This window comes from Camelina sativa, chromosome 15 (genome assembly GCF_030686135.1).
Source record: "Camelina sativa cultivar CO46 ecotype springtype chromosome 15, ASM3068613v1".
NCBI lineage: Eukaryota > Viridiplantae > Streptophyta > Magnoliopsida > Brassicales > Brassicaceae > Camelina > Camelina sativa.
The window spans coordinates 29,686,623-29,706,473 of NC_141894.1; the positions used below are offsets into that span (position 1 = coordinate 29,686,623).

The 19,851-nt window shown below is 35.4% G+C and overlaps 1 protein-coding gene and 2 pseudogenes across 2 annotated transcripts; 1 reads left to right on the forward strand and 2 right to left on the reverse strand.

Annotated features, from left to right (window-relative positions):
* Positions 1-969: 969 nt before the first annotated feature.
* Positions 970-13,945, reverse strand: LOC147927319 (uncharacterized; annotated as a pseudogene).
* LOC104748854 (ferritin-3, chloroplastic-like) lies at positions 4,563-5,414 on the forward strand (annotated as a pseudogene).
* Positions 13,946-16,434: 2,489 nt separating the features above from the next.
* LOC104747701 (homeobox-leucine zipper protein ATHB-21) lies at positions 16,435-18,295 on the reverse strand. Of its 2 annotated transcripts, none has more exons than XM_010469383.2 (3): positions 18,058-18,295; positions 17,499-17,821; positions 16,435-16,924 (listed from the first exon to the last, which is right to left on the reverse strand). In XM_010469383.2, exons 1-3 carry the CDS (start codon positions 18,143-18,145, stop codon positions 16,688-16,690), a joined length of 648 nt encoding a protein of 215 aa, XP_010467685.2. In that variant the 5' UTR covers positions 18,146-18,295; the 3' UTR covers positions 16,435-16,687. The 2 variants fall into 2 exon arrangements, with proteins under 2 accessions (XP_010467685.2, XP_010467684.2); XM_010469382.2 differs by having other exon boundaries at positions 17,499-17,824.
* Between the last annotated feature and the right edge of the window lie 1,556 nt (positions 18,296-19,851).

Consider the following 19,851-nt stretch of genomic DNA (forward strand, 5'->3'; position numbering starts at 1 on the left):
AAAAAATGGGTTGGGTTGTTTTACTTTGCATGGTGGAGACGCAACAGTCATAAGTTTCCAACATTGTCAGCACTTGTACAAGATGTATTTGCCATTCAAGTGTCGTATGTGTCTTCAGAGTCACTATTCAATATAAGTGGGAGGATTTTGGATCATATATGATTAGATTTCAATGTGTAATACCAAAAAAGTTAGATACAAAGTAAATATTTTAATTTTTTAGGAAAATTATTATAATTAATTACGAAATACTTTAATAAAAATATTTTACTTTTTTAGTTAGAAATTATTTAAAAAAAAATCTTACAAAATTACAAAAATAATGTTTTTTTTTGTAAGTCTTAATCATTCTAATCAATAATAATACAAGATAAGATACAAAGAGTATATTCCATAAGTTAGTTAAGTAATTACCTTAAAATCCAAAGTCACCATAAATATCACTTAAATTTCTCTACAAGCCAAAAAATATAGTTTTAAAAGACCTTAATTTACTAACCCTTAAAAATGAACACCCTTTTCTCACTATATAAAGTTATACGTTTGTTGAACAAAACATCAGTTCTTTCTTTTCAATGCTTTAGACCGTACAAAGATTTCCGTAGCCTACAAACTTTAGTAGTATTGTTCATGCAGAAACCAGGAGGGAATTTGATGTAGACCTCCTCGTCAAGATCACTGTGGAGAAATACGTTATGAACATTCATCTGATAGACTTCCCAATCGAGTGAAGTGACTTGTTGAAGAATAACACGAACCGTAATCATCTTTGCAGCGGGAGCAAAAGTTTATGTGTAATCCTCAACTTTTGTTTGTTTCTTTTCAAAGAAAATCAAGCGTGCTTTGTAACGTTCAAGCGTACCATCGGAGTTGTATTTGAGTCATAAAACCTATTTACAGTCTAGAGCTTTCTTTCCAGGAGGTAAGTCCTCAATTTTCCAAGTACCAAAGTCTTCAAGAGAAAAAATTTCAGTTGATACGCCAATTCTCATCAAGAATAGCTTTGTTATAACACCGAGGCTCAAAACCGGAAGTAGTAGCAAGAAGATATGCTTGAAACATTGCTGAAAAATGGTCGTTGGAAATAAAGTTTTCCAACATATATGGTGTCGCAGATGGATAAGGATGATGAAGGAGAGTAGTGACAAAATCAACAAATGTAGTAGGAGATTTCTTTATGCGCTTACCCTTACCAGGAGATTTAGGTTGGTCACCTGCAACAACCATCAATAAAGAAGAAGACAACGAAGGTGAAGGGTCTGAAGATGTTGTTGGTAGCACACCAGGAGGAACGACATAATTTTTGAGGAGAATAGATGGTAGATTCTTTCTATGGCATTTACCCAACAACTCAGGCAGACCTAGAGAGGATGGAGAAACCGGATCCAAAACAGGATTAAGCATGGCAGGGTCTGGAGCAAGAGATCTATCGGTTTGTCTAGAGGTGTGGACGAGGGAACGGTCGATCGAGGCTGCTCAGCAACCAAAGATTTTTCAGAAGTAGAAGTAGCGATCGTTCGTGCAGTGGGAGCAGCCGGTCCAGTAACCACAGAAGGTGTGGTTGTAATATCAAAAGATGGAGGAGCGATCGATCGAGCAGAAGGAGCGACTAGTCCAGGTACAAAAGAAACCGCATGTTTTGATGATGGAGCAGCCAAAAAATCTTCATCCGGAAGAAATGGAGTGGGAATAGCGGGAGATGGTAATTCAGGCAACAAGGAGAAATATCAAGAGGAAACTCCACTTCATTGAAGATTACATATTCAGGATACAAAGATAGCACTTGTCTCAATATAAACCCGCCAACCTTTCTTAGCAAAGGGGTAACAAAGGAGGAAAAATTTGGTGTTGCGCTTTTCAAACTTATCACCACCATGTTTCTAGTTATGAGCATATCACAAACAACCAAAAAGAGGAGGAGGACGATGATAAATAAGCTCAAAAGTTGTCTTTCCATGGAGCAATGGAGAGTGTGTACAGTTAATTGGATAAGCAGCAGTGAGAGCATGATAACTCCAAAATTCAGCGGGAAGACCAGCTTGAAAACAAAGAGCTCGAGCAACATTAAGTATATGGCGATGTTTACGTTCAACTCGACCATTTTGTTTAGGTGTCCCAACAAAAGAAGTCTCAGGAATAATATTGTTTTGAGCAAAAAACTGAGCTAGACAAAACCGTTATTATTGCGGATTTTCTTGATTGTGGTGGAATATTGCCGTTCCACAAGAGCAATGAAGTTTTTAATATGCACAGGAGCTTCTTGTTTGGAGGGTAAAAGATAAATCCATACAGCAGTTGAATTATCACAAACAAGTGTAAGAAAATAAGAGAACCGCATATTAAAGTAGTACGACTAGAGAACGGCAATATAAATCTTATCAATGAGTTGAAAAAATGTAGTGATAATCTCTAGTCAAATGAGAAACGAATATCAAATGACAATGAAGACCATCAACAAAATAAAATTCTTGAAGATCCAAAGAAGAGCCTAAGTGAACTCGTCCTTGTTTTGTAGTAGTAGTAGTAGTAGTAGTAAAATGTCTATCAAGAAGTTTAATAAGAACTGGAGGCACATCACACACATCATGCAGGAAAGCAAGTGTTCCAGTCATATGATTTGTAGCTCTAGAATCAATAATCCAAGACTAACTGTAACAACCCGTCCCGTGGACCCCACTAGCGTTACTGCTAGCCCATTAGCCTCACTGCTAGTCCACTAGCCTCACTGCTAGCCGCCCCAATGGATCCCAAGTTGGCCCTGCAGGGCATCGATCATAACCCATCACTGTGGATATCCCAATCCACCAGTAGGTTATTGGTGCGCCAAGCGTTCCTCGAACCCTGGTCTCCACCCTTTAACAACCTTCCTACAGGACAAGTTGCTACCAATTGACCTGATGGGTTAAGATCGATGCCCTGCAGGGCCAGCTTGGAGACCGTTGGGACGGCTAGCGGTGGGCTAGCAGGGTCCACGGACGGTCCGTTGGGGCAGCTAGCGGTGGGCTAGTGGGGTCCGCGGGACGGGTTGTCACAGATCAATTGGTGACAGCTTGTCCTGTGGGAAGGTTGTTAAAGGGTGGGGAATAGGGTTCGAAGAACGCCTGGCGCACCAATAACCTACTGGTGGATTTGGATATCCACAGTGATGGGTTATGATCGATGCCCTGTAGGGACAGCTTGGAGTCCGTTGGGACAGCTAGCGGTGGGCTAGAAGGGTCCACGGACGGTCTGTTGGGGTGGCTAGCGGTGGGCTAGTGGGGTCCACAGGACGGGTTGTCACACTCACGAAAATATTTACCAGAGTCTTGTTCAAGAGAGTTGAGTTTGCGTTCTTCAAGAAGTTGAACCAACAATTTCCATTGTGTATCATTCAAGATACTTATCCCAATACGATCAGCATCCGTCAAGGGAGAGGTGTCCATAGTATTGACTCTTGAAGAGACATGATTGATTGCAAAAACCTCGACCATGACCTTGTTTGTTTTTGATGGACTTTGCAGCAGAGGCAAGTGAAAATCATTACCGGTAAGAGAAGAGGGACCACGTGATGAGGATGAAGTGTTTCGATCACGTAATTTTTCTTCAGGCCATGATAGATCAATGAGTTTGAAGCAGTTTTCAGAAAGGTGACCATTACGCCCATAATGAGAACATATTCTATTATCGGCAGAGACTTTGTTTTCGGTGAAGTTGCGAGTCTTTGAAGAGGTCTGAACTGCAAAACTCACACTGACGGTCCTTTCATCATTCATGCGACCCAACAAGTTGGACTCTTTGAATTGAGTTAAGGTGTTGTAAGCTTCCTCGAGAGTAGGTAGTGGCACTCGAGAAAGAAGAGCCGACTTAACAGCTCCATAAAGAGACTCATCTATCCCCATGAGGAATTAATATAGCTTGTCTTCCTCACGTTCTTTCTGAATCTCCTCCATTGTCTTTGTTGGTTAATAGTCAGCTAAGATTCTCCACAATTAAGAAAGTTTACCATAGTAAGTTTCAATGGGCAAACGTTTTTGATGCACTACAAAAAATATGAGTATTGATAGCATAAAAGCATAGCGCAGTTTTCGTAAGTGTTATCTTTGATAAAATTTAAAAAATGAATCCTTATAATAGCGCTTTTAAAACGCTAAACCTAAAAATATGTAAATGGAAACCGACTTAACAGTAGGGATTCAATAATAGCGCTTACAAAGTATTTGGGGGATTCACACTTTGCCCCCAAATACTTTGTAAAAATTGACTAAAACTCACACTCCCCCCCCCCCCCCAATACACACTGTAGGGATTCAATAATAAGAGAGAGAGAGGGAGAAAATTCAATTTCTAGGGTTTCGTCTTTTTGTTCATCGGTTCTAAATTTTTCTGATTTTGATTTCTGAGATTCATTGTCTTAATTGATTGATTTGGTTCGATTGTTAAAAAAAAAAAGTAAATTAAACAGTTATAGAATCTGCTTATCGTGATTTGATTTACATGTTTCGTTAATTGGGTTGTTTGTGGGGTTTTGGGTGTTCATCCCTTTTTTTTTTTTTTACGATAGATTTTCTCATTTGGAAGAATACATGGAGAGAAAAAAGGCATCTCTCCTCTTTGCTCTTCTCTTTCGTCTCGGGTTTCTTCTGGAAAATCCAGAAACCTCTTGTTCTCTCTCCGTGCTACCAAGGGTTCAATCACCTTAAGCGGCGTTGTGTTTGAGCCGTTCGAAGAGGTGAAGAATGAGCTAGATCTTGTTCCTTCTGGTCAGCAGCTTTCTCTTGCTCGTCACTTGTACTCCCCTGAGTGCAAAGCCGCTGTTAACGAGCAGATCAAGTACGTTTCATCACTCACTCGTCTTCTTGGATTGTAACATTTATTAGTCATAGAGTGGAATTCTAAATCTGTCGATTGAGTTAATTGTATTTTTGCTTGAACACTGAGATTGATTTGTAACTTATTGAGTATCTGATGAATCTGGATTTGCGTTTGTTGATGTGTGGAGTATAACGTCTCCTACGTCTTCCACGCTCTGTATGCGTATTTTGATCGTATCTGGTCCCTTAGCCAACAATTTCGTTGTGTTTTATTTCATTAGCCCCTATCATTTGAGGTTTTGTTTATACTAACACCATTTTGTTTTCCTCAATCTACAGAACAGGCATGGTGGGAGGGTCGAGTTAGCCCATGGTGCTCCCTCAGTCTGAGTTTGATCACCCTGAGAAAGGAGATGCTCTGTATGGTAAAGCTTCATGTTCCCGTTTCTGAGATTGGTGTGATGTTATTATTATTGAAGAGGATTGTGGTTCAGTTGAGTTCTATGTTTTGGAATGCATAATTTGGTGTTCTTTGTTGTTGCAGCTATGGAGCTTGCTCTCTCATTGGAGAAGCTAGTCAATGAAAAGCTCCTAAACCTGCACAGTGTAAGACCATCTCTCTAATTCTTGTTTATGGGATTCAAGTCATAATCTAGCTACTAGTTTATTAATACAATTTGGCATTTGAATAATGTGTGGTCAACAGGTGGCTTGAGGTTCTTGTTGGTAGGTCATCGTTCTTGTGGAAACTTAGTCTGAACAGGTTTGTGTACTTGTTGATTTGCTTTGGTTCTTTGTTGTTATGCCCTTATGAAATGACTATGAAGCTTAATACTCTGACTGTTAGGTGTTTGTTTAAATTTCCAAGAGAGCATTGTTACTTTGATTTTAGAATAAAGTTACACTATTTCTTATGGAAAAGATGATACTTTAATTTCCCATATCTCTCTCTTATAGGTGATTTCAGCTCGAAAATGTGAATTTGAAACGGGATATGAGAGGGGTGGCAGACACGTGAACATGTTCAACTTGCCACTGTGAGTGTGTGTGCCACTGTATAATAGGATCAATTGAACTGGCTTCTATATATTGTGTTCTTTTCCTGCTTATGTTGGATCACATTTCATACTTATTTGGTGTTTGCATTGCAGCAAGCAGACCATGGAGATGCACAATCAACAATGGAGGTTAACTGCAAAACTTCTCTTATGTCCTGCAAAATCATCAACAGAAGAAACAAGCACTCTACGATAATCTCGTGGCTTGGTTAACTGCAAAACAGTTTTTATCTCTTTGAAATTCTTGTTGATGATAAGAGGAAGTTTAGGAGAAGAAGATGCATACCTTGGCCTTACATGAGGGCTCTGGAGTGTGGATTGATAACTCTTCTGTTTGGGAACATGTTTCTGACTTGGAGCATCAGTTTTGGACAAGCTTTGTCGCGGTCGTGGAGGGGTGTCGATCGATACCCTCTTGGTGGAATCGATCGACACTGAGCCTGATGCTCGTGTTGCAGAAACTTTTTCAACAGAAAAAGTCTGTCCATCAATAGTAGGAACCCTCCTCAGCTTATCCATCTCAAAATTCAAACTCAAACCATCCACATTCAGTGCTATGTGTCCCTTCTTCACATCAATGATGGCACCAGCTGTAGCCAAGAAAGATCTTCCTAAGATGAAAGGATCTTTAGGCTCTTGATCATACTTCAGCACCACAAAGTCAGTGGGAATCATGAAGTTTCCAACCTTAACTGGAATATCCTCTAAAACACCTTCAGGAGTTCTTCTGGATCGATCAGCTAGGATTAGAGAAATCTGAGTTGGCTTGAATTCTGTATGGCATTGCAAGCATGTCTGGGGTTTGACTCAGTTCTTGCTGGAAGATAATTCTCTTGCCTTTTTACAGACCCAGCAGTCTGTGCAACTTGAACTTCCAGCTTCTTAACATGAACATTTAATGCTTCTATCTTCCCATTCAGCTCAGTGTAGACATTGTCAATCTTTCCATTGAATGTCACTATCAGATTCTCTTGTCCTTGCAAAAGCTGCTCAAGCATGGTTTCCATTCTACTCTCTGAAGAATTCTTAGGAGGCGGAGACTGATAAGATGAGTTCCCATATGTCCTTGTATAGCCATTGTTCTGTTGTTGCTGCTGATACTCTGGCTTGGAAGTGTAGCCTGAAGAGTTCCCACTGTAGGGCCTATTGCCTTGCTGATTTCCAAACTGCTGTCCCTGATTCCCATACACATAGTTCACATCTTCCTCTTGGTGTCCTTGATCAGGTTCTGGCTCATATGTCTCAACCTCAACAGCAAAATGAACAGATTTCTTATATGCACTGAATCCAGCTTAGCATTAACAGAAGCTAACTGGTTTGAATCAAATCCTCCATGCAATATCTTCCTTTCAGCATCTGCTCCCTTAGTGCTATTGCTAGAAGCCAAATTCTCAATCAAAACTTCAGCATCTTCTGGCATTCTTATCTTGAAATTCCCATGACTTGCAGCATCCAAAGCTAACTGATACTTCCAGTCACACCCTCTGAAAAAGATACTCAGCAATTGAACTCTTGAGAAACCGTGGTGTGGACAATCCCTCTGATAAGCTTTGAATCTCACCCAAACTGCCTTGAAAGCTTCATCTGGTCTTTGCTTGAAAGTGGATAGCTTGACTCTCAACTCATCTGACATTGCATCATCATAGAAATGGTTGAGGAAAGCCACTTTGACTTGTTGCCAAGATGTCAAAGATCCAGCTGGCAACTGCTGCAACCACTGAGATGCCTCTCCTGCAAGTGAGTATGGGAAGAGCTTGCAGAATATGAAGTCCTCAGTCACTCCATTAGCCTTGATACTGGTCACCAGATCCTCAAAATGCTCAATGTGGTCCAGAGGCTTCTCATTGGGCAAAGCAGAGAAAGGTCTCTGTCCAACCAGTTGAAAGTACGCAGGTTTCAACTCAAAATCGTTCCTCTGGAATGGAGGAGGAACAATAGCAGACCAGTTCTCATACACCAGATCAGCCTGGTTGTAGTCAGCAATGGTCCTGACCAGATCTCGGTTGTGCTCCTGTCGTCGAACTGGGTTCTGTGCGTGGTTGGCAGCTCCACGCACGTCTGCAGGTGGGTGTTGATCGATGCCACCTGGTTGGTGTCGATCGACACCGAGGTCCGGATCATCAACGACACCAGCTTGCTGATTCACGACAGCCTGCTCGTTGACAACAGGTTCAGGAATCACGTTGCCTTCTGCATCCAGCTTTTGGCCGTGCTCATTGCGCAAGTGGCCCTCTTGATCCCTCAAAACACCAGCCTCATCACGCATCAGAATGATCGTATTAACCATCTTCAAGGATTTGGCTGCTTTTCTGTTCTCACGCTCAAGTTTTCCCAACTCTGGGTTTGAAAGCTTCAGAATTGGACCAGTCTTGTTGCTCCTTGTGTTAGGCTTATTAGGCATACACCTGAAACACACAAGAGAGAAGAAAACAAAAGCGTGTTAGTTTGAAAATAAAAAGAAAAATTTAGACAAAATCTAAAACTCAAATCTAATGGTAGATCAAAGAGTCCCCGGCAACGGCGCCAAAATTTGATATGCTCAAATTTACCCTAGAGCTACTCTCTCAAATTAAGAGGTCAATGTAGTACTTAGGGGTCGAATTCCACAAGGACTCAAGACTACACAATAAATTATAGAGTTTTTCAATTATGCTAAACAGATTAAATTAAATTAAAATAAACAATGCAAAATATTAAATAAAAGCTGTGAAAATTCAGAAGATCAAAAAGCTAGGCCTAGGGAATTTCTCAGGAAATTATGAAATATTAAATCAAACAATAAATTAGGATTCAAGCAATTAAGAACAGATCTAGAACTCTAAACACTTTTGTAAATTAAATCAGTTCTCACTGCAAATAATATCTAAATTTAAAACCAGAAAATCCAAATCTCTTTGCAAAATTCTAGGTAATAAATCAGCAATAAAATCAGGTTTAGATTGTTCACAAAATTATTAAATCAAATCTCTTTGCAAAAAATAATTTTGCTCATCAAAAGGTTTTATCAGGAAAATCAATTATATTCTCATATCAATTTATTTTCCTAGAGTATTAATTCTAGATGGCCAATCAAGGATTAATATGAAGAACAACCTAAGATGAAGATCTAGCAAGATAAAGAATTCTAAATAAACAGATCTAATAAATCATAAAATCCCTGTGAAAAACCCTAAACCTAACAAGCAAACTACTCAGACATATTCAATGAAGAACAAGACATGATTCTGAATAATAAGAAATAGAGATTAAAAAGAGTAAGGAAGGAGTTTAAGAATTCTTCTCTCAAAGCAGTTCAGATCTCTCTCCCAAAAGTTCTCAAAATCTCTCAGGGTTGCAGGAAAAATAAAACTTGATAGAATACAAACTTCAGGGTTTTGAAAACCTAAAAACTATATATATATATCCTATGCAAATATGAAAAACTTCGGGCAACTTTGTAAAACTTCCAAATTTGGCTCTCTCGTCGGTTTGGACTGGGTGTCGATCGATGCTAAGGCAGTGTCGATCGACACCATCTCCTCTGATCGATTCCAAGTTGATTTCTTGCGGATTATTGCTCCAAACTGATCCCAATTGCTCCACTTTGCTCCTTCCATGCTAAAAACCTGTAAAGACTCAAAAACATCCTAGAAAACAAATCAAAAGACACTAAAAGACTCTTTATATCATGGTTAAAAACCACAAAAACCATGATATATCATTGGCATGAAGAGAGAGAGATGGACAAGAGCAGAGGTTGTGAGAGCATAAGTGGTGGAGATACACAGCGGGAATCTGTCAGTGTAAGATTTAGTAACTTGGCTAAGGCATTTGAAGACAACAAGCAGAGTCTCTAGGTTCATGTTTTTGCTGATTGTGACACTTGTAATGTTAGCTTAAGTTTTGGTTCGAGACTTGTAATGTATGTGGTGTGTTGTAGTTGAAATGTTCAAGATGAGGCTTCTAAAGTTTTTCTTATATATTGATTTTTTTTGCAAAAGATGTATATTATATATATCCATATATAAAATATTTAAAAATCATAGTTATTGAGCATAATCAGGCTAGCTGGAAAATATATTCTAGCAATAATATATAGGTACAATTAATAAAACCATAATACAAATATTTTGCTACTATCTTATTATATAAAGTTGGGTTTTCAAAGTTAGTCATTAACAGGATCATTACACGTATCAAGTTATCTACAGAAGTTATCTACATGTGTAAAAAAATAATTATCAAAAACTACAGAATTTATAAATAATACAAAGTTTTTAAATAATTATAACGAGATTTAATTATTCGATACTTTAATATTATATTCTTATTTTTAAATCTATCTCAGATTTTGACATGTGTAAAAGTTATTATTTAATAGGAGAAATTTGCTTACAAAAAACAAAAAAAATTATTAAAAAAATATTAATAATATAAAAAGATAATTATCAAAAACTACAGAATTTATAAAATACAAAGTTTTTAAATAATTATAAGGAGATTATATATATATATATATCATAAAATTCGAAACTTTAATATTATTTTCTTATTTTTAACTTTTAAGTTATTAATTCTACAAAGAAATAGAAAAAAATTGATTAAGGAAAATAAACAGTTAATTATTTATTCAAAATTTTGTAAATACTCACTTCTATATAAACATAGACCGTCTTATATTTAAATAATTTATTCAAAAATACTGCTTTCAAGTTTGTTTAATTGGATTTTTTTTTTTAAATGGGAAGGAAAATTTTTCTTATTTTTTTAAACCAAAATTTTCTCCTACTTTCTTCTTTTTCAGTTGGGAATAGGTAAGATTAATATGTTGATCCAAAAGGTTAATATATGCGTCTTCTTTTCCTAATACTGTATTTTAAAATTTATTGTAGTATTTTTAGATTGTTTTACTTAATTTATATTTTCATCTTTGAATTATTTGAGATTCATATATTATCATGCTTATAATTTTCTATTGTTTATTTAATTATGCCAAATTAATTTTTTCTAATTTCTCAACATTGATTGGTTAGTCATAAATCCTTCTTTTTTGCAAACATAATTGTTACCATTATTCATTCAATCCCAAAGGGAGATAAGGAGTAGAAGCTCATCAACCTAATGGATGGATAAAATAGGTTAATCAGACACAAGCTTACAACAAACATAGATAAATATATTGGAAAAACATAAATCGTTGCAAAAACTGTAAAACCTATGTTTGCAAAAAAAGTTTAAAAGAATTGATTTGGCCACATATGTCACAAAAATGCACTTATTTTTTTGGTCAAGAGTCCTGAGAGAACTTCATGATAGGTGACCTTCCTAGAAGTGATTGTCGGAACTGTGAGAGTGAGTACCAAACACAGGCAAAGATCATTTGTTGATTTGTAGGATCGGTAAACAATTTTTTAAAGCCTCTCAGATGTAACAAACCGGCCATCGAATATGGGTGGATCCAAGGGCCGGAAATAGATGTAAGGCCCATTTAGAAAGGTGGGCTCATGGACTGAGAGTGTACATGGGCTCACTAAGCAAGGTGGTGGTTGAGGCGTTACAGAGACAGAGATTACATCATGGTGTGTCAAAGATACTTCTACGAATACATTGGGAAATTTAACATTAGTTACTATCAAAAGATTTTGTAACGTAAAAAAAAGGTTTTTACTTTCATTGGTTATCGGAGCAAACCATTTTGAGATTACAAAAAAATGTGAACATGTTCTTTCTAAACAGGAGGAGAGCAGATCCGAGGTTTTCTCTATGGTGGAGAAAGTTGGACACAATGTTATCTCCCCAAAGGAGGAAGGTAGAGGAGGTTGGACGAAAGGTTCTCTCCATAAAGGATGAAAGTGGAGCCGAGTTTTTCTTCATGGTGGTCATATATTATTATGATGATACATCATTGATTAGTATATTATATAATATATTTTTTATTCAAAATGTTGTTTGAGCCAACAATTTTAGTAATTAAAAAACTATGCAGAAGTGAAAGTAAAATAGTTGGCTTAATATGTTCATATATACATTTTCTAGGTGGTGATAAAAAATATATTTGTAACATAGAGTATATTTAGGTGTAAAAAACACACTTTTAAAAGTTATATACATAAAAGATTTGTAAATGAATATAAATCAGTGTATTATAGCAAAATAAAATTTAGAAATAACATACAACAAATTTTAATATATTTTTGTTGAATTTAATTTACTTTATAAAACTTTAAACCCGCACATCGGGCGGGTCCTCATCTAGTATAATATACTTAGGTGTAAAAAAATACACCTAATGGTTGGATAAAATAGACTAATCAAACACAAGCTTACAACAAACATAGATAGATAAATTCAAAAACCATAAACCGTTTTTGATACATCTATATGAGCTCGAAGACAGAAGCTACATCATGACGTGTCAAAGACACTTCCACGAATACATTGGTAAATTTAACATTAGTTACTATCAAAAGATTTTGTGACATTGGAAAAGGGCTTTTAGTTTCATTGGTTGTTGGAGCATGCCACTTTGAGATAGGTAAAAGACGTGAACATGTTATCTCCACACATAAGGAGGGCAGAGCCAAGGTTCTCTCCATGGTGGAGGAGGTTGGATGCATGCAAGGTTACCTCCCCAAGGGAAGAAAGCGGAGTCAAGGTTCTCTTTATGGTGGAGGAGGTTGGACGCAAGGTTCTCTCTCTAAGGGAGGAGGGCAGAGCCGAGGTTCTCTTCATGGTTGGTCATACACTATTGTGATGATACATCATTGATTAATATACTATGTAATATATTTTTTATTCGAGAAGTTTCTTGAACCAACAATTTTAGTGATTAAATAAACTATACAAAAGTGAAAATAAATAGACTTATATCCCCTTTTTAATAAAAGGGAAGTACACAACATAGTTTTTGTAGACTTTACATTTTTAATAAATGGTTACAAATGATTACAAATAAGTTATAGATAGATTATAGATTAATCCATATATTAATATTAATTGGTTACACCTAAATATTAGGGATATTCCAAATTGATAATTGATATATTAATGGTAACAAATAAAATCATGGATATTCCAAACTGTATTTTCGGAAGATTTTAGTCATATATCATGTTGTTTCCAAAGATCTTTAAACACAGTATTACAAATTTATTTTCCACAGATTTTATCGATAGACCACAACATTAACCAAAGATAGATTACAAAATTGATAGATTGATTGGTTACAAGTTAAATAGTGGGTTACAATATAGATTACGAAATAAAATTTAACCAGTGTTATAGCACGGGTGCTTATCTAAAATCATTAACAATATAAAGCTTACAAAATAGGTGTATTTTTTCAAGCCTTCATATTTAGCATATGATTTTATTGCATAAGGTTTTATCCAAAAAAAACTTTTTTAAAAAATCACATAAATTATATTTTATATAAAAATTACAATATAAATAAAATGAATTTCAGTCCATGCTATAGCACGGGTCTTAATCTAGTTAATTATATTATGGCAAATAAAAAACGCTGCTAATAATTTAAATATAGCTATATCATGACGCTATTGTAGAGAGACAATTAATAGCATAGGGAAAAAACGCTATTGTATGTGTCCTCTCTAAGATGGCACTGGTAAAGACAGCGTTTACGAAATGCGTTTTTCGTGTGCTAAAAATATGCATATTTCTTGTAGTGAATGCAAGATGTTAACTCTGTTTTGAGACATTGAACATGTTGTCCATTCATAACCCCAAAGCGTTTTTGAATATGAGTCCAAAATTCATGAGAATCGTCAAGATTGAACAGCGAGGGGGAGATGCTGTCATAAATAGTAAGTTTCATCCATGAAACCACGAGAGCGTTGTTTGAAGACCAATCTTCAAAATAGAGATTAGGTTCGACAGGTTGAGGAATAGATCCATCTGCATAACCAAATTTCTTTCTTGCTTTAGAGCCAAACGCAAATTTGTAGACCATTTGTCGTAGTTAGGTCTACGCAACAAAGGTTTGGAGATAAGAGTTTTGGGATTATCTCCAGTGGTAAGATCATACAGTCAAATCGTACGTCTTGTTTCAGTACGAGCCAGAGCCTGAGAACTAGTAAGAGTCGAGATAGTACTCATCGTGAAGAGAAAGTTTTGTTCAAGAGAGAACAAAAAATTAAGTCAAGAAAAGTGAGGAAAAATTGAGAACATAATATCTTGTAGTAGAAGGAGAGATCACTAGATCGATCACAAAAAAATTTTAGTAGTTAGGCTTTGTGCTCTGATATCATGTCTGATATGACCGCACCCAGATTCCCAATCCTCACACAGGACACACGGGAAAAAATCTCACCAGAACCCCATAATTCCGGCGAGACAACCGGCGTCAACCGCTCCTTACAAAAACTTTCACAAATACTGGCTAGATCTAACTAACTCATACTCTGCAGCTACCAACAACAATCATACAAACATACTTCAGCTTCACAAGCACCTTACATTTGTAAACTCTGATTCCTCTTCCAACTGACCACTTCGTGATCCACGCAAACAAGCCACTTAAACACATATCCCAAAGCCACCTCATCTAGTTACTGAGTCGCACAACCAACCATCCCTAACGACTGAATAACAAAAGAGCTGCGCTGGAATACGTTATTCCATCCAACCACATAAGCATTTCATTAATGAACCCACATATTCACCATCTTAGCTTTAACCCAGCACCTTTAAGCTTTATAATGGTTCTCCAACTACCATGACCTAACACCATAAGCCATAAAAGCTCATATGCAAGGTTCCAACTCAAACCGAGCTCGTTGGCTCACCCAACAATATAATTTGCCACAATTCAAACTATACAAAAACGTCCATACCAACACACAATATTACACAAACCTTCCGTTCAACCCGCAATTCCACCGTTGGATATGGAGCATGTACTATCATAAGTCTTTCTACCAAATTTTGTCCTGATCTGACTAGTTTTAGACCTCCAAACATCGCCTAGAAAAGCCATTTAAGAACAGTTTCTCGGGTTCTTACTTAATCCAAATTTCACATTTTCTAGAAATTTCTTGGTCAGGAAGCAACACACATAACTCCTCAATATTAAGTCCAAATTAAGCTCTCTTAGTTGCTATGGAATCTTGGCATGTTGGACTCACCGTTCCCTAACGGCCAACAAGTAATTGGACTAAGGGGCCTCATGGCCCAATAGTATTTTGCTGTTGCTTCCACATCTGCATATAATCCACACGAATTTACCTTATTTAATTATTGCAAGAACTCATTTGAGCACAAATAAACTATCCTTTTAGATGCATGGATTTTTTATATTGTTATACACAATTAATTTGGTTTTAATTATAGCTGGTGATAACGAAACAAAAATCAGTGGCTTATAAGTAACCCATAAGAAACAACGTCAACTATGTGACTCAGGCATTTGGTGAGAGATACGAGACTAGCCCACACAATTATTGATTAAGTTTGGTTGCACAAAAAAAATAAGTTAAAAGTTTTAGCTATTGTACTAAAACCAAAACTCAGTCGTAATCGATTTTCATTCTTACAATCGGAAATTTGGAATCTTTGTGATTGAAATAATAAAACGATTATGGTGATTAAGTCATGTATATATCTAGATTCAATATTGTTGGACTGTCCTATAGTCAAAAGCTATCTAATTTTGTTATCACATGAAGTGAACCCACATTTATTTTATTACCCGATTGAGCTACATTTTATCCTAATTCTTTTTCAAAAATTTGGGCAAAATCTTATCCTTCAAAATTTAAAGTTCTATCGTCGTTTTGTTTGTGTTTGTACACCATGTGCAATACCATTAGCCTTTTATTTTCCACCATGCCATTTAATGTGCTAGATTGATGATAAAAAGTCCTTTAAACCTCATCGTTTATATATATAGCTCATAGTCATAAAATATAACGTACTTTATTTTTATAAATATGTTTACATATTCCACCGTCCATGTCGAAACACGTACGTAGCAATCTGACCAGAAGTCATGCTTTAGAAACTATCATGCTATAGATTCCAATGGTCCGTATTCTAATTTAATGATTGTAAACCGTCCTCATCCTTATACGTATCACAGTATCATACTATCACGTATGATACGTAAATTTTCCATTGAAGTCGTTCAAAGGCAACAAAAATAAATAAATAAATAAATAAAATTGTTCCCAAGAGTTTAAAATAGGTTTACTAAGAAAACAGTGACAAACGCAATCCGTGATGCGTAGCTCAATTTCTATAAACAATCTATATTGTTAATTTGCATGATTTAAGTGGATTAATAAGGACATACAGTAGCTTGTTTCTTAAACTGTAGTAACCCATTCTCAAACTTGAACTGGTTATACGGTATGGTTAATCGATTATTGTAGCTTGTTTATTTTCAATATAAACAACTTAAAATTTTATTTTAGTAGTTTGTTTTCAAAATATACATATGTAGTCTGGATAAAATTTAGCTACTATGACATTTACCTTCATATATAGCTTGAGTTTAAACTTTCGAAGGATTTATCTCCAAAACTCTTAGATGTGCTGAGAACCATGAATATGCTAAATATTAATGCATAAAGCTAATAATGAAATCATTAGAAAAGTAAAATTTACTTATAACTGACAGATATATATACATTCGTTTTTGTCCAAACTTGACCTTTATCGACCTAAACAATCCACAATATTACACTAGTCACTAACGAATTAGACCCAGAATATTATCTACATTATGCTTCGGTGTAGATATCGACCAATCATATGTTTATCTAGTTACCACAATTAACCCCTAGCTATATATAAATATTTTTATAAGGCGATAAATAATAGATTAGCTAGTAAAAATTTTCACATAAACTGGCTCATCCATTCTAAGCCATCAAAATAATCCGGCGAGTAGAGCAAGTTATCACCATCACCGTCAACACAAATGTCGTAATCTCCAAAAAACGGCGTGGCCTGATTGGCTTCGACGGTCACAGAAGATGAGATCGGACTGTTGCTTATTAAAGTCCCTTCAACTCTTTGGGCAAGACGTTGGATCTCTCTTTCAGCCTCATAAAGCTGTTCCTTTAGTTGAAGAACCTGAAAATTTAAAATTTGATTTGATTTAATCACTTTCCCATTAACAGCTAATCATATTACAGTATAAGTAGAGTTTGATTTGATAAGTTTTATTTTGTGGACCTGGTGATTAGAGAGGCCCAATGAGTCAATGACTAAGACAAGCAAAGTAACCACTAGAAAACAAAGGGTTACATATATGTACGGAAAGATAATTACATATAATGACACTTTTGTTTTTTGCTGTTCATTTCTGTATGATTTTCCAATATAAAACAAAATAACTATACTACAGTTATCCAAATATCATTTATATTTCTCAATTGCTTATATATAATGTGTATTCGTTTCACTTGGTATTTGCATTATCTTGTAAAAAGTATCCCTATAACTTTATCATAATGATATTAACCACTTTGTTAATTTTTTGTTCACAAATAGAAAAAAGAAAACTTGAATTAAAAGAGAAAAACGGGTAATTAATCGTCAACTTTATCAACTTATTCAAAATTTAAACCTATCGTTAATTAACTTTATCATATTTATAGATTAATTCACTTATCTTTTGGAAAGAGAAGAGACTGTAAGAACATACCTCAGAATCAAGACGACACCTGTCAACGACGACGTTTTCGTATGCGTTCTTGAGTTTAGTGTATTCATCCTCAACCCGCTTGTTCTTCCACCGTGCACGGCGGTTCTGGAACCAAACCGCGACTTGACGAGGGTCAAGCCCTAACTCCGATGCCAGCCGATCTTTCCTTTCGGATTCAAGCTTATGATCGTCTTCAAAGCTGATCTCCAACATTCTTACTTGCTCATCACTCAACTTTCTCTTTCTAAACCATCCATTGCCTCCTTCTCCAACCGCAGCACTCTTGCTCTTCCTTTTCCTACGCCGTGCTGGTTTTGCTTCTCCTGCTGGTCAAACAGAAACGCATCAAAACCAATGTTACAAGAAACTAAAAAGTCTTCGAAGTTTTCAACTCTAGTACGTTTGTGAAAAAGACTACATAAGACAAACTTCATATCCAGAAAAAAAAAAAATAAAGAATAAAGAAGACCCACTTGAAGATATATCTATAACCAAATTTGGGTTTTCTGTTTTATATGAAAAAAAAAAAAAAAGATTGGAACTTTTAGTATGTGCAAACCTTGTTGTGGTACCAATGAAGTATAGACATCAGGGTACAACTGAGAGATGAGTAGAAGATTATGATCATCTACATTCTGGTTATTCATGTTTCTATCTTCTTCTCACTCTCTTTCTCTGTGAGATTCAACAGATTACTGTTGTTTTTTTGGCTCACTTTTTCTGCAATAAGAGAGAAGATGTGTTGGGAGAAGCAGAGGACTTATCATTTTATAAAGGAGGAGTAGGTGTCAAGGGATGGTTTGATTAGAATTTGTTTTTCTAATTTATTATTTCTTATTTCTCAGATTTGGGCTTATGATTCTTTGTATTTACATAATTGCCACTTTGCATATCAATTCTAGTAGTAAGTAGGTCCTCAAACTACATCTACATGTACATCAGTATATCACTATCTTACTATTGTTTCATATTGCAAAGACATGACTTTGTTATCTTGGCAAATATAAAAAAAAATTTAAAAATATGTGACAGCATTTAAATAATATATAATTAACCTATTAATATTAAGTGGACTATAAAATTCATTTTAATTTTTTTATTATAGTATAATTGTATTAACTTATAAGTAGATCCAGCCGTATAATACTATACATATTAATTGTAATTGGAAATTTATTATGTATATATATATATATATATGTATATATTTTACGTAGAATAACTATAATTCGCAACTAATTAATTAGTTCAATAAGTTTTCAAATATACCATCGTAGTTTAAATTAGTCATGCTTCATGCTTGTATAGTTCTTATCTTTTGAGCAATTTGGAACCAAAACTCACTTAACTACATGGCTCCTAAATAGTTTGTGTTCTGGCATACAATTCCTTGATTACTTTAATTAAGAAGCATAAACAAGTCAATTCGTTCATGTGAATTCATATGAAACATTTTCCATTTATAATATACTTCTTAAGGTTATATGGATATTTACACGTAAGAAACTAAAAGAGATACATGTAATTATCATTATATATAAATGTAATGCGATAAAGGTTTTACGTGTGATGAGAGGATGAGAGGATTAGAGGATGTCGTTATCACCGTCAGATGGATAAGTCTCAGCAACAAACTAAAAGAGAGAAAACATAAGTGACTTGTCTTTCAAAAGGTAGTTTACTTTTTTACTCGTATCTCTCGTATATTAATAATTTTTACTCATTCTTCATACGTTTTCTATAATCGGGTTTTTAAACTCGAAACATATACTTTCTCTACTTTAAATCTAACGTTTAAATCATTATATAGCCAAATGGAAAATATTTTGATGATTCAGTGTGTTAAAATCATAAATAAGACGTAATCAAATTTTAGCAATGACCAAACATATATATATTTCGAACACACGCAAAATTATGCTACTTTAATAAATAATATGTTAAATGGTACACAAATATGAAACCAGATAAAAATTGCATGATAGTAATACAATACATATTGTAAATTAGCATTTCATGTAATTTAATAACATTGTTATGTTTAGGAGATCCGCATAAAATTAAAGTTAAGCATGGTCATCATAGAAGGTTAATTGATGGTAATTTGACTCCCGCAATACTAAAAATTCTTATCATACCTCCACCTCTAAACCAGCCTCGAGCCTTATCTCTAAAATTAAAAGCATACTGATCAGGTAACATCTCGGTATATTAACGCTCAAGCAAAGGAATGTTTTCCCGGATAACACTTTCTTGGTTACTTGGTTTGGAGTTTTCCATTAGTCTTGTAACTTTGTTCTTATGTAGGTGTTTCTCATCATAGGAGACACTGCTTGGAAAAGGTATATGTTTA

Excerpts from the sequence above, each read along its gene's own strand:
- LOC104747701 (XM_010469382.2), bottom strand. The coding sequence starts at position 18,145 with ATGAATAACCAGAATGTAGATGATCATAATCTTCTACTCATCTCTCAG. Across the intron at positions 17,825-18,057 it reads TTCATTGGTACCACAACAAG|CAGGAGAAGCAAAACCAGCA; the intron begins GTTTGCACATAC and ends CTGTTTGACCAG. Across the intron at positions 16,925-17,498 it reads GGTGTCGTCTTGATTCTGAG|GTTCTTCAACTAAAGGAACA; the intron begins GTATGTTCTTAC and ends TTAAATTTTCAG.